General features: G+C 35.9%; 1 protein-coding gene across 1 annotated transcript; it reads left to right on the forward strand.

Annotated features, from left to right (window-relative positions):
* Nucleotides 1–10194: 10194 nt before the first annotated feature.
* Nucleotides 10195–14136, forward strand: LOC123556318 (uncharacterized). The gene is made up of 4 exons (XM_053544414.1): nt 10195–10400; nt 10586–10804; nt 12472–12670; nt 13546–14136. The coding sequence occupies exons 1-4, from the start codon at nt 10226–10228 to the stop codon at nt 13883–13885; spliced, it is 933 nt and encodes a 310-aa protein (XP_053400389.1). The 5' UTR covers nt 10195–10225; the 3' UTR covers nt 13886–14136.
* The last annotated feature ends 1623 nt before the right edge of the window (nt 14137–15759 follow it).

Consider the following 15759-nt stretch of genomic DNA (forward strand, 5'->3'; position numbering starts at 1 on the left):
TTTTTTTGTGTTTTATGTATCAAGTGATTCATAAAACGGACTTCTGCCAGAGTAGCCAGAGTTTCTAAGGCTTTAACATGTTGCGAAATGACCCTTTTTTGTACCCTCAGGGTTTTTAGTGTTTCATGTATCAAGTTACAAAGAATAGTCTTATCATTTAGCAGTCCTATAACTGTTTAATCCGAACACAGTGAGTATTGTTTCATACACATACACAAGTGATACCGAGTTAATACAACATGGAATGTTGATTGTCTGATGGCATAAGGTGACCACAATCAATTTTTGAATGGCATTTTGCGTTTTGATTTCATGCCACAGGTACCTACCTTTTTCCAAGGGTTTAGATGAAATACCGTTATTAAGCCGCTTTAAGTGTATGTGTTCACATGTCAACATTTCGTCAACTTACACAACTTTAATATCCAAATTTCAGGAATTGGTTGTTGTCAACATGTATGAAAAATTTATTCTCCAATTTCTTTATATTATCGTTATGTCTTCAAGTTAATTTATTTGGTACAAATTCAAGGCAAACACTGAAGTTAAATAAATACAAAACAAGAAGCCTTAAAAAAATATTCTTTATTTTTACACTCAAAGTTATATGGAATTCACTGAAATTGTTTATGATATCAGTATAAACTACAGGACATTTGTGGTCCTGAATCGCTTACCTGGACTTTGTGGGATATGACAGTCATAGTAAAAATTCACAATTTGTAATTGTCAACTCTAAATTCTGGTTATTCTGGAAATTTTAAACTTATATTGTATAAGATTAAAAGTATACTTGATAATCCACAGAGAGAGACTTATATTGCCCCGGGGGTGGTGATTCAATCAAGTTTGAAAGAACTCCATTATAAATTTTGCTAATTTACATGCAAACTATTTCAGCTCTTACTAGTACCCTTGTGGCTCTGAAAGATGTTTGCTATGTAAGTATATCATGTTTTTTTCTATGTAAAACTTATGTAGGATCCATTTTGACTCTGGGGTATTGGTTTGAACATGTAAAATATCTTTACTCTTGTCATTGCAATTTTTATGAGAAGATTTTAAAAGATTTTCCTGAAAGACTTTGCAAGCTCATTAGCACAAGCGGGGGCAATTTTGATATCAGGGGACATGATCTGCTCAATTTTAAGAGAGGCATTCACTAGGCCATGCTACATATAAAATATATATAGTCTGGGCCTAAAGGAAAATAAGACTATTTTTATAGGATTTAATATATTACTCTATATGAAACTGATAGCCCCAATGCAGATCCAATATGACCCCGAAGTCCATGATTTGAACAATTTTGAAAGAGATGTACTTGCCAATGCTTCTTGCAAAATACCTAAGCTCTGGGTCTTGCGATACTTGAGAAGATTTTTAAGGTTTCACAATACAAAATGGAATAAGTACCGAGTTCAGTCAAAGAGCCTGACTCAATCTGATAGACAAGACAAAAGTTGATCTTAAAACCTCACACAGTGACAAGAGCTAAAAAATTTAAGTATAGTGTATGAGGGTCACTCAATATATAATGGTAACTATTAAATATCATTTAATCTGACTTAGTCTTACCTATTAATTTTGTTCAGTAACGTAAATTGACTTTTCACCATTTTCATACTGTTACGTACGGCGTTCCGTTAGGACAATCGTGACTTTTTATTAAATACTAAACCGCAATGCACGATGGTACGATGACGAAAACGCGATGGCGCGATGACACGATTGATGAAACAACGATGGTACGATTGTAAAAACGCGATGGTACGATGCGTTTTCAACATCGTACCATCGTGTTTTCACCATCATATCATCGCGTTTTCACCATCGTGCCATCGCGTTATGATCACCGTACCATCGTGGTTTCACCATTGTGCCATCGCGTTATCATCATCGTACCATCGTGGTTTCACCATCGTACCATAGCCTTCCAGTTAGAAATGCGTAGTCCCGTACACATTTTTTTTGTCAACAATAGATGAATGTTTCTAAATGTATTTTGAGAGAAGAAATTTACCATTTAGATTCTGTTGTTTTCCAAAATGTTCAGTGCTCTGTTCAATAAAACTGTAAAATTGCAATATGAAAATGAGATTGTATCAAGCCTGTATTTTACTGAAACATGTATTGTACCACTGCGCATGACCTCCGGATGGTGACAATGCGATGGTACGATGATGAAAACACGATGGTACGATGACGAAAACACGACGGTGAAAACGCGATATTACATCGACATTTCACCATCGCGCCAGTGTTTTCACCATCATACAACCGTTGTTTCATCATCGTGCCATCGCGTTTTCGTCATTGTACCATTGTGCATCACGATTTAGTATTAGATAAAAAGTCATGGCTGTCCAAACGGAACATCGTACTTATGGGGAAATATCTGTACTGTTTGTATGACAACGCTATTTTCAAGGCATGCTCAAAACTGGACATTGATAAAAAATTTTAAAAAATTGTGCTCCATTAATCGTCGTGCCGTGCCGGGCTTAGCCTTTATTCGCCATGATGTTATTTTGACCCCAACATGGCAGGCACATATATGTCCGTTTCCGCCAGGGCTCAAACTCGCGACGGTCGGATTAGATGACAGACGCTCTAGTCACTGAGCTATGGAGGCGGAATTATTTAAACAAGGTTTCTCAAAAAGGTGCAACATCATACAAAATGGTATTTGCAATATATCAATTAGTAACTTGGTTTTAGCCATGGGCAACCGAAATGTAGCTATCGTGTGGATGGTTGACATCGTGTGTAATAAATAAGTTGCCAGGACCTGTGTAAACTGTTAAAGGATATTCTAAGAACTTGTATCGAAAAATACCTTTTGACATGATACAGGTATATTACTAGTATAGTATAGCCTTGAATATCTGGACTCGCAAAGTTTTTACGACTTCTTAGTTTTACATTAAGAGTCCTGAGAACAATGAATTTGGAAATGCATTGTATAAGCTTATAGAAAACTGTACAACCCGATTTGAGGTACGTTGAAACTAAAGTCATTTTTGAAGAAATTTGAAGGAATATCAAAATTTTGTTTTTGTATCTTAGTAGTCAATTTAATATTTTGTTAAAATATTTTCAAAAGTAGTGGATTGAAAACGTCCAAAATCCTGGACGCCTACCAGTTCAAAATAAATTAGATGTGGGCTGTAATATCAAATATCAATGCTGATATATTCTGCCACAGACCTTGCAGGCTACTTTGTATAATTACAATTATAGAAAAAGAAAACATACCTAAGCATTATTTACAATGTATACTCAGCGTCACTGAAAAGTTACCACCTAATATATACCTCTTTACTATTTTATACAATATCGACGTCACTTTTTCATGGCCTGTGCGCGATTTATTACTCATAGACCCTGTCTGATCATGTCTCCTAACCCATTTCATGACTGTCAGGTGAGAACAGCATATACGACGTGCAATTTCGCGACATAAAAGTTCGGCGTCAACCATGCCAATGGCCTGATGGCGTTGATCGTGCTTTAAACGTGGCATTCTTAGCAAGGATATTCTGGTTTTTTTGACGTATTCCTTTTAGTCTATCGACTAACTTTTAAGTGCGATGAATGATTTGCGATAGAAAATTCGTACATGTCAACATTGCTGGAAAAAGTCATTTTGCAAGTGCAGCCCGTGCCTCAAATGGAGTTAATCGAATTTGACAAATCTTTACACCAGTGACGTCTCAGCTGCGTCAAAAATGTAGTCGTGTTATACCTTTAACACAGTCCAGTGCGATTTTTAAAATATAAGGGTCATTATGGTGGTACCTTTTCAGTGACGCTGAGTATATATAAACAAACAGCCTTTGCATATACCTTGTTACTTTTTTTTTTTTGGAAAGTGTCATTTTCTGTTTCGTGTTACTCTTAACTTTGTTCGAAAATCATGCCGTCTTACAGTTTCTTTGTTGTTGTTGTTGTTATTTTATATTTTTAGGCGTGTTTTAAAGACTTTCAATCTACCATAAATATATAGACCTGTCCGCTTTAATCTTTGTGAATTTCAGCCTTCATATACCACACACACAAAACGCAACAGGTCTAACTTTTTATTTACATTATAATTATATACAACAGTTAGTGCAGCCTAATCATGTATAATATGATTTTTATGAAAAAGGGTCATACATTTTAGAAATGGCTCTAGTTTACATGTTTGTCTGTATTTTCTCTGGCTTTTCTGGCCAGCCAGAGTAACCAGAACCCGTGCACATTTCAGTTATTCCTGGTTACTCTGGCCAGCCAGAGTAGCCAGACTATGTGAAAATTATTAAACAGACTGTCCTGGTCAGCAACAGTAACCAGAGTTCTGATTAATCTGGCTACTCTGGCAACAGGTTTTACTGTATTTTCTTTGGCTATTTCTGATTAGCAGGGTAGCTTGTACCAATGGCCATCTCGAAAATTCTGGCTGTTCTGGCTATCCAGAGTAGCCAGACCAAATGAAATCATGGTCACTCTGACTACTCTGGCTGACCAGACTAGCTAGAACATATTAAAATCCTAGAACGTCTGGCTACTCTGGCTGCAGTCTAAAAGATAAGACAATTCTTTGAAGTCCGTTTTATGAATCACTTGATATATATAAAACACTCAAAAATCAAACCTGAGAGAACCAAAAGGGTCATTTCGCAATAGGTATTACAGTATTTTCTCTGGCTATTCGGGCTAGCCTAGGTAGCTAGAACCAATGGACATTTCGGAAATTCTGGCTGTTCTGCCTAACCAAAGTAGCCAGAGCAATTGACATCCTGGTTACTCGGCCACTCTGGCCAGCCAGAGCAACCAGGTTTCTGGCTACTCTGGCTGAACTCTGGATATTCTGGCCAGCCAGAGTAACCAGGACTGGCTACTCTGGCTGAACTCTGGCTAAACTCTGGCTGAACTCTGGCCAGCTATAGTGACCAGAGTCCTGGCTACTCTGGCTACTCTAAATAGCCGCTTGAAGATAGTTATTAACTTAAAATTCAGTTCTGAACATGCTATTTAGATAGAAATGACATATGAGTCGTGCCATGAGAAAACCAACATAGTGGGTTTGAGACCATAATGGATCCAGACCAGCCTGAGCGTTAGGATCCATACTGTTCGCTAACAGTTTCTCAAAGTCCAATACGCTTTAAAAGCAAACAACATGGAAGCTGACAAAACTGCACGTATGCGCAGCCTGGTCTGGATCCATGCTGGTCCCAAAGCCACTATGTTTGTTTTCTTATGGCACGGCTCAATTATTAAATTTCATAATCAAATCCAGCTAAGACTGAAAAACTTTTGTGAACATGGGACCTGGTTACTCTGGCTACTCTGGCTGACCAGATTTGCCAAAACATGTTAAAATCTTACAAACTCTGGCTTCTCTGGCCAGTCAAAGTAACCAGAGCAAAAGGAATCCTGGTGACTCGGGCTACTCTGGATACTCTGGCTGACCAGAGTAGTCAAAACATGTTAAAATCCTAGAAACTCTTCCTACTATGGCTGAACTTTGGCTGAACTCTGGCTACTCTGGCTGAACTCTGGCTACTCTGGCTAGCCTGAGTAACAAGGGTTCTAGCTACTCTGGCTACTCTAGGTTAACCAGATTTCTAGCTACTCTGGCTACTCTAAATAGCCACTTAAAAATAGTAATTAACTTGAAATTCAGTTTAAACATGCTATTTAGATAGAAATTACATATTAAGTTTCATAATCAAATTCAGCTAAGACGGAAAATGTTTTGTGAACCAGGTTACTCTGCCTGCTCTTTAAATCATAGAAACTCTGGCTACTCTGGCCAGACTAACCAAAGCAAATAAAATCCAGGTGACTCGGGCTATTCTGGATACTATGGCTGACCAGAGTAGCCAGAACATTTTAACATCCTACAAACTCTGGCTTTTCTTGCTGAACTCTGGCTACTCTGGCCAGCCAGGGTAACTAGAGTTCTGGCTACTCTGGCTGAACTCTGGCTACTCTGGCCAGCCAGGGTAACTAGAGTTCTGGCTACTCTGGCTGAACTCTGGCTACTCTGGCCAGCCAGAGTAACTAGAGTTCTGGCTACTCTGGCTGAACTCTGGCTACTCTGGCTGAACTCTGGCTACTCTGGCCAGCCAGAGTAACCACAGTTATGACTTCTCTGGCTAACTCTGGCTACTGCACAATAACCTGGTTGACTTCTCTGGCTACTCTGGCTAAACTCTGAACTCTGGCCGAACTCTGGCTGAACTCTGGCTGAACTCTGGCTACTCTGGCTGGCTGCTCTGGCTAATTTCACGCACATATATGTTTGGCCAAAGAAATGCAAAGATTTAAAACCAATGCATAAATCTGTTGGAAACTTTTATCTGGGGAACACATTTTCTAAAACAGAAGTTTTAGTGCTTCAGTCAGCGAGGCGCAGAAAGGGAATCAAAAGAGTTAAAATAATAGTAAACAAATTTAAATGAAAATAATATATAAATTTTAATGATAAAACTATGCGATAAAACAGTTATAATATGTAATACTCGTGTGTTACGAGTATATATCAGAGCTAGGGGTACATCTCGGTATTTTTCTCTGCACATATCGTCGAGGCCGGTAAAAATACCGAGATGTACCCCTAGCTCTGATATATCCTCATAATACACTTTCACACATACTATAACTATTACATCTATCATTGCAATAACTCGCTATAAGACTGAAATATCACCACGAAGCTTACTAGGGTAGAAAGGCTTAGACTGTATTTGGGGCCGATCGATGTCTTTAATAGAAATAGACGAAAAACAGTATTCGGCTAACAACTTAAGCTTGGAGGGACATAATTATTATCCACCAAACATTGTATATAACATGCTTATAAAAAAGACCCAATTCGTGACTTTATTTGCGACGCTGTTGTTTATTGAAATTGATTAGTTTCGAATTTTATGTTTTGAGAACCCCGGATTTCTTACCAAAGAACAGAGTACATTTACATTTACATTTACATCTCCGTGTCCGTTGTAATCCTCAAAGCTCTGATTAGAATTTTGACAGGTTTATTTTCTTTTTTGCTGGCAATGCTTCAGTTCATAGCCGAGCACTGAAAAGTAGCTTTTCCGTCTCATGGACCACTTTAATTACTTTTAGAAATGGAAATGATTTTTAATTGAAACGGTATATATTTTTTAATTGAAACAGTGTAAACAGGTATTATTTTTAAATATAGAAATAATTTTTAATTGAATGGTACATATTTTAAAGTTAGCAGTGAAACATTCCCAGTATACATCTAATACTTAAATTTGTTGCTTTCTGTATTCTTTTTGAAGTTTAAGTGATTGTAATTAGTAATTTTATTTATCTTTAGTCAAGTACACTAGATACACCTCAAGAGTAGACCTAACTCATATTAGTATGAATAAATAAATAAAGTAAAATTAAATAAATGGAAATACTCCTTTCAAGAACTAATTTAATATATTGTAACTAAGTTTCCTAATGCTATTTTATATTGACGAATGCTGCGTATTTTAATATTGTACATACAAATAATGAGTTTATGTGGTATATCCAAATAATTTATAGAATGGCTGTATACATGTATATTTGTTTATAATGTATATGGATGAGACTGGAATAAATAAAATACATATTTGGAACGGAATTACGTAATGACTCTTTTGATTCTTCAAAAGTAAATGCTTAAATATAAGTTTCTTTTTAATCCGATGAAAAGTAAAGAATATCTGTTACATCTTAAAAATAAGAAAACTATTTTTTTTGTTAACTTTCCAACAATAAAGCTGAATTAAGTTACATGAAAATAATAATACAGTGATACAATATAGGTATGTATTTCAGGCGGGGGCTGTGTGTGTTTGAATGAATATTGACATAGTGTTAAACTAAAACAAATCAAAATTTTTGTGTTAGCGTACGTGATTGAGCGCGCATATATGTGCATGTGCGGGCGCTCACACGTGTTTACTAAAACTAGCGTGTTGAGCGTCGGTTCGTGCACACGTGCGTGTGAGCCGGTTGTTTACACATATGGTCGGCGCACGTGCAAGTGTGTGTGCATGCGCACACAAGTGTGTTTGTATGTGTGCGTGCCTGCGTACAATCCTTTAATAATGAGTGCATGTGTACTAATGTATGAAATAGATACAAAAATCTGAAAGTTTAATTATAGTACATCTTTTTTATATTCTTTAACAGTCATTTAATGGCTAGAGGTATTCTTATGCTAACAAATACAAAGAAAGTACATCCTTTATCATATGTTTTTAATATAAACAGATTATATACACATGCATATACACATAACACCCAACCACACTCACACTTACATACATACATACATACATACACAATTATACACATATGTACAAATACTTATGTACATTAAATAATATTATATTACTTAAAATGGTATTAAAACATGTTTTGTTTATATTATTATATCAGATTTATATGTTAATATGATGAAATTATATTTTGTCAACAAACAAGTGCTCTTTGGTTCTATTAGTTACACTTTGTGCAATAATATTACACTTCAGCTTTGTATTAATACACTGTCTTATTGATTACAGATTTATCTATTTAGATAGTTTCCTAACTTATGTCACTAGTAGTAGTATTATCATTCATTAACTATCACAGATCACTGTCTGGTCTCCTGATACATGGCCTTATAGACCATTACTTTCTGGTAACCAAGGATTCTGGTTCATTTCATCACTTGGGTCTTGTAACAGGTGATCTAGTTCTTCAATGGAACTTATTAAGCTGACAGAACCCTTCTCAGTCACTTTGTAAAATATCCTGCCATCCATGGTCCAGTAGGAATTTACTTTTTTTTCATTTCTCAGCTCACCCAGTCTTTGAACAATGTGCTGCCTTTTCTTGGTGAGATCTTCAGTGATGAAGACAGAAAAGGTATTAGACTTGCACTTTTTGAGATTTGATTTGTTTCTATACACAAGATCATTTTGCTTCCAGCTTTTAAATTTACATATTATTTGGAAGTTGCCTTTTTTTCTTGCCAATAGTATGACTTCTCTCTATATCAGTTTCAGAAATGGCAAGATTTACATTCATTTGATTACAAATGTCAACTATTATTTCATCAGTGGTAGGTGTTGAGCCATCAGGTTTAGAGTTTATTGGCACATTATGGAATCTGATGGTAGATCTTATTCCATATTGCTCTAGATCATCATTCTTAATGTATAGGTCCTCTATATCATCTTTTACAGAGTTCACATTTTGCATGAGCTTCCTATTTTCAGTTTCTAGAGACTTTATTTTGGATTTTTGTTGTTCAATTGTTTCACTTTGGTTAATATTTGCTAGTTGAAGGGAATTTATTCGTGAATTCAGCGAATCCGTGCCTAGTTGAATTATCCTTTCAACTATACTTGAAAGAGCGGTAAGGGCCTCTGTTACTGATTCACTGGCAATTGCAGTCTTCACAAGATCAATTAAATCTACTGTTTCTCGGACTTTGAGGACTCAACTAATATTGTTAGAGATACTGTTTGAGTCTTACTACCCGGTTACCCGGTGATAGTATTTGAGGACTCAACTAATATTGTTGGAGATACTGTTTGAGTCTTACTACCCGGTGATAGTATTCTAGAGCGCGTTGGATCAGGGGCTCCAACATGATCTTGATCTGCCTGGGATGGACTAACCGTTGAATCAATTGAACGCTTCAAGGAAGGCGTACTTACCTTGCCGCCGTCGGTGGATTAGTACATGTTACGCGTAGCGGAATGTTACCTTTTCGTCCGCTAATTTTAATATTAGCTTTTGCTAAAATATAATAATAAACATGTCAGCTTCAAGAAATGCATGTACTTGAAAAAAAAAGAATATTAAATTTTTGAATAATGTGCATGTCATTTACATCATTTATGACAGGTATTCAAGGCTGTAAAGATATAATCGCGATGTGAGTAAAGAAATGACAAACTGTTGAATATATCAGCGAAAAACAGAAATGCAGAAAAAAACGATAACTTTTAAAGCAAGTTCAAGAGCATCAAAAATCTGAAAAGATCCTAGGATACATGTCCATCAAAGATATATGTTATACTGAGTGGTTAAACGCCTTTAAATGAGCATAAACTACGCATATATCAAGATGCTTTTAGGGCCAATTTGCCCCTTTTCCCAGAATGTATGATATGAATTTCACCACGTAAATATTGTTCACTTTTGGATTTTACATTAGCAGTTGATGTCATTAAAGATGTCCGCAGCAAAGAAAAGTGTATGTGTTATTGGCGCAGGTCCATGTGGAATGTCAGCACTATATCACTTTGGCAACACGGATGGCGGGAAAGATGTTGATGTCGTCTGCTACGAAAAGCAAAGCACCTGGGGAGGACTTTGGAATTTTTCGTGGCGTACAGGTCTGTTTTATTGACTATGCTGATGAATAGAAAATACCATACTTCAGTAGGGTATATGAATGTAACAAATCTGTTAAAACGGTATACCAGTTTCTTCCTATTCATTAAAAATAACCACAGGTGTATCATTGAACAAAACATTCGTTATCTTATATCAATGTTTGCTTTTCATTTGTGTTAAACAGGAAATGATGAATTTGGAGAACTTTGCCACAATGGTATGTACAAGAATCTGTGGTGTAACTCGCCGAAGGAGACAATAGAGTTCCCGGATTATACATATGAGGACCACTTTGGTAAAGCCATACCATCATATCCTCCCAGGCCAGTACTGAGAGATTATCTAGAAGGTAGGAGTTACAGAAAAAGCTTCATTTATAGTTCTATCATCCCAGCATTTGGGGGCAAGATATAGCAGTAACAATGCCATATCTATCCTCTATAAGTTTATTTGAAATACTTCTTCAAAATCACTTAACATAATACCTGCATAGTCTGCTTGCTGGTATAGTTAATTAAATGTCGATACATTAATAGATGTGTTACCTTATTGATATAACCCCGTTATATTTCGGAATAAATTGCACACCACTGCCTTTTCTGCGAGTGATGTTACACATTGATTATGTCTGCAACAATGATAAAGTATAAATCTATTTATCATACTTTTGCGATAATATTCTAAATTTTTGGTATGCCATTTAGGACAGTCAGCATTGTTTGGTTTTGATTACTTTAAATAAACAGAATATTCAACTTTACGTCCTTGGTAGGATATATATGAAATGTAACTGGTACTATCTGTCTACCTTCATGATTTTATTTCAAACATAGTGTTTCATGAATAGTTTTCGAGAATTGCGGATTTATATAAACTGATTTTGTTTGTTATGCATTAGCTCCTCGGACACAGTTTTACATCTTGAGGTGCTGAGGCGTCCTAACAATTTAAATGATCTGGAATTGGAATCCTTCTACCGGATCCTTGTAGTAATTTAGGAAAAAATAATTAGAAAATAATGTACGCGCTTCTCAGAGATACTGTTTGCAAATGGATTCCCCGTGCTGGTTAATTGGTTGATTTGAACGTAACAACGGCCTGTAACGTTACACTGTGTCTGAGAAGCATATATTAGGCAAAGATAACCTTTATACGAATTAAAAATGTATAGACAGTACAAAATAATGTATTCTAAAGCAAAGATAATTTGGACTAGGGATTGTAAAATCAAATAGTATCAACATTCAGGTAGATATTCTCCATTTCTACCATTTACTTTTACTGCGTTGTATTATAAAAGAGGACATGACAATCTACATTTGCGCCAATATGCCCAATATATAATGTTATCATATTTTATCTATTTTACACACTCGAAAACTTAGCATAATTATAGCTGCGCACGTGAAATATACACCAATCGTGTATCAATTGATAATAATGGTTTTGCTAAAATATTTCTTAAAATACATGTATATTGGTAATAATTTAATAATTAACGTAAATGACGATTGACTTTGTAATTGTGAGTATTGCCTTGATATGAATATTCTAGGTTAATTTAGTAGGTCGTGGATAAAAAGCAGCAAAGCTGATTTGCGCCAATACATAAAATTCAACATATTTTGAATTTAAATCAATCGATAAAAGGCGTCAGATACTCGCGGTTATGCACAAACTTCAAAGATAAACAAGTCAACGACGAAACCTTCACGCACATTATTGTACTGCGGTATATTAAATTGCCCTAATGTACCGATTACAGTATTGTAATGTTTGAAGGATATTTGCATTTCCAACTTCCGCGAGGCTACTAAGAGTTAAAGTGTTCAGCGCCTAATTGGTTGTACGGTGCAGTAATTACGGCAGAAGATGCGCTTTGCAATAGCAAGAAGTATGAGGAACTAAACGCAAGTTTGTACGTGGAGAACAAAAGCGAATGGTCTTCAAGGGTCCAGAGGTTGAAGAGACGATGGCTTGTCAACGAATTATGAAGGTAAAGCAGCGCTATTTCTATATGAGGGTCGCGGCAGAGGTGGAATTGTAGTGGCTGATGTTTAGGGTAACAAGGGGTTAAATTCAAATGTAATTCTTTCTCGTTTATGGAAGATGAGTTGAGACTCCAATCTTCTTTGTCAATGTACCCGGACAACCTGTACAAGGGAACCCTGTGGCTGGGTGGTGGAGGCAACAAACTCTTCTACATGGGCATCCAAGACCAATACTACAGTTATACTATCTATGACGCCCAGGGACTGTGGACATGCAAGTAAGACGATACATATTGCATTCATATGTTTGTATATAAGATTACATGAGATGAAGAAGCTAGCTATATTAGGCACGAGGCGAGTGATAAAAGAAAGTGAAAGACGAGTGTTATTGAGCCTTAAACCGTAAACCGTAATGACATCATGGCGTTTCAGTACGCAGTCTGTTACCACTATTTCTAAAGATATCTATTGTAATAGATATTCCCTCTCAAGCCGGTTATAGTGTATAAGATGCAGTCAAAGTTATGTTTTAGGGGTTCACCAAAAACTATAAAGTTTTTTTTAAATTAAAAAGGAATAAGGTGAAACGATTTTATTCCTTTCAGTGACTTTTGTCTTTTTGAAATTATAAGTTCTATGTTCAGTTTTGTTCTACAAATAACTTGAAAAACATTTCCAAACAAGTTTAATTTTATATACGACATATAATGAAGAATCAAACATAGTTTCATAATGTGTTATATGATTACATAAACTATGATAAAGAGGAATCAAAAAAATACATGTTACCGAAAAAAATGATCAAAATCGGCTCATTCTATTTACGGGTTTAAAAACAACTAAGACAATTATCTAATAAGAACAGCCATTTCCCAAGAGAGCAGCCTATCAAAACCGCAACCCCATAGAGTGTATGTATATTTGTATGATTATCACGTAAACAAAAACACATAGATTAATTTTTACTTTAAGAGAATGAGTATAAAACGAACAAATAAAGAAACCGCCTTGAACCAGTCAGTGGGAGAAACACCATGGAGGAGTCCGCCAGGTTACAGCGGGTAGAAGTGTTCTATAATGTCGCTTCTGATGATAAAATTAATTGTTGCCTGTTACATGCTCAATATAATTATATATCATTTATATTCAGGTACATTCTCGGACAGATACCGAACGAACCGAAATCCATGCATGAGATGAAAGTCAGTGTCAAAGAATGGCGGGGAAAATGTTCCAAACTAAAATCAGTCCACGACGATATCGACTTTCAGACGGAAGTCCTCACTGACTGGTGTAAAGATACAGGGTACCCTACCGACGCCACCAAAGCTGGTAAATTGCTGCACGAATGGGAACAACACAAAGTTGAGAATATTGTTACCTACAGGGATCAGTGTTTCACATCGGTGTTTACAGGGACAAAATCACCTAAACATTCTGTTCCGTGGTGGAAAGCGTTCGACGATAGTATTGATGCCTTTGTGAAATAAAAACAGTGATGTAAAACAGTGAAGTAAATACAGTGAACAATATATTTTCAACATTTGTTCAATGTTACTTTCTTTCTCGTTCAAAGAGGAATTGGTTGAACTTGAACTGAAATGGACTTTGAGCATATATTGAAGGATATTGGTTGTTTATAGACAGAGTTAGTTATGAGATATACCAGATTTTCTAGTTAGTTGTATAACCATCATGTATCCCATCAAATATATTTGCTGTTTATATATGCATGTCAAGACTACAGTTTGTTGTCACTATACAATATAATATTCATGTTTAGTGCATGTTATATCCCGGAAGCTTCAAACATTGTTTGGTATGTGACCATAGATCTAAGGGTCTGCTAGAGTAATATTAGCTGCACGGACAGGTTATCTAACTCGCAGCCAAAGACTTTTATAACACAGCAAAACTCTTGTATGTTGCATATATACGAATGTAAACAGTTCTGAGCACATGCAGGTTTCTTTGCAAAATGTTCCGACTAACTGTGTTTAGAATTAATCCTGGTATAAATGCTTGAGTTTAGTATCCTGAGGGGACCTGAGTAACCGGGTGGTTAAAGTCACCGACTTCAAATCACTTGCCCCTCACCGATAGATCTTCTTGCACTGTTGCCGAAGCGTTTTGCGGAAATTCCCATTGCACTTTGTCTTGTCCCCATTTGGTGAAATACTAGTAAATGAATTTTACTTAAAACCAGTTAGGATTTAATGCTGCCACCTAATCTAATGATCTAATGACACAAAAAGGCGCATAATTGTTAAAACTTGGAAAGCCCCAGGAGTTATCTCAAATGAACAAAATATTAGTTAAAAGCTCTAAGTATATACCGTCTCATATTTCGTAGTATTCCTCACACATACAAGCGTCTTTCATTCTTTTACAGTTGTAGATGTTGGGCAATATCAGTCAGTTAGTGTTAAAAGTGGGACACTAGGTAGTGGTGGGTCTTTAAAACATCGCACTCCCGAAAAAGTCGGGATTTTCGTGATATTATGAATTTCTGTATTATTGTCCTCTTTAAGGCAAAGACAATTCATAGATCTGTGTATCTGCACTAAATTAAAAACAAGTCAGACGGAGCTTATTTTAAATTGCACATACATGTTTACTCTAATAAAAGTTGTTTGTTGTTTTTTTTAACATTTTAACATTGATGATATTCAGTGCTCATTCGGAGAAAAGTTTAATACATTTTTGATTGATTTGAATGTTTTGAAAAGCCTTTACAAAATCTAAATTTAACTTGGCCTGATGATACGTGTGTCAGTATTTTCCCATGCTTTGCCCGTGCTGAGTTTGCAGATTGATATAAGTCAAGCAAGTTATACAATGACGGGTCTAGGTGGAGACATTCTGAAATGTATGTATATTTTTCTAATATTACTTAGCATTTTTAAACAAACAATCATATAGATATCCCAGAAAAGGATATTTTATCATAAAAATCGTTTTTTCTTTTTTCAATATACATTCAATTTGTGTATATTAATTTACGAAACTAAAATTTAACTTATTTTTATGTCTTCTGTTGAAAACATTACTGCTTGATTTGAACTTTCTGTAACACCTTTTATTTGATTGGCGTTGGGCTCTTAGAGATGCCTTGTCCGTTCGTCTGTCCGAATTTGTGTCATGCATATCTCAAAAAAGTATTTGACACAGTGCCATCAGGTTATACAACCTCGCAGGATTGTTATTTAGCATGATGTAAAGCTGTGTACCTGGTGTTTTAATTTCAATCCACAGGGCAAAGGGGAGCGGGGGAAACCGTACAAGTTTGTTTGTAGGTCATCCCTCTTATTTCTTTTAAACACGTGTAATTTACAAGTCTGTGTTCAGACCTTATGTTTTGTTC

This window comes from Mercenaria mercenaria, chromosome 5 (genome assembly GCF_021730395.1).
Source record: "Mercenaria mercenaria strain notata chromosome 5, MADL_Memer_1, whole genome shotgun sequence".
In the NCBI taxonomy this organism is placed as follows: domain Eukaryota; kingdom Metazoa; phylum Mollusca; class Bivalvia; order Venerida; family Veneridae; genus Mercenaria; species Mercenaria mercenaria.

What these genes read in the sequence shown, in the direction of transcription:
- LOC123556318 (XM_053544414.1), top strand. Translation starts at nt 10,226, where the DNA reads ATGTCATTAAAGATGTCCGCAGCAAAGAAAAGTGTATGTGTTATTGGC. An exon ending in TATCATCCCAGCATTTGGGG is followed by an intron (nt 10,805 to 12,471) that starts GCAAGATATAGC and finishes TAGGGTAACAAG; the next exon opens with GGGTTAAATTCAAATGTAAT. An exon ending in CAGGGACTGTGGACATGCAA is followed by an intron (nt 12,671 to 13,545) that starts GTAAGACGATAC and finishes ATTTATATTCAG; the next exon opens with GTACATTCTCGGACAGATAC.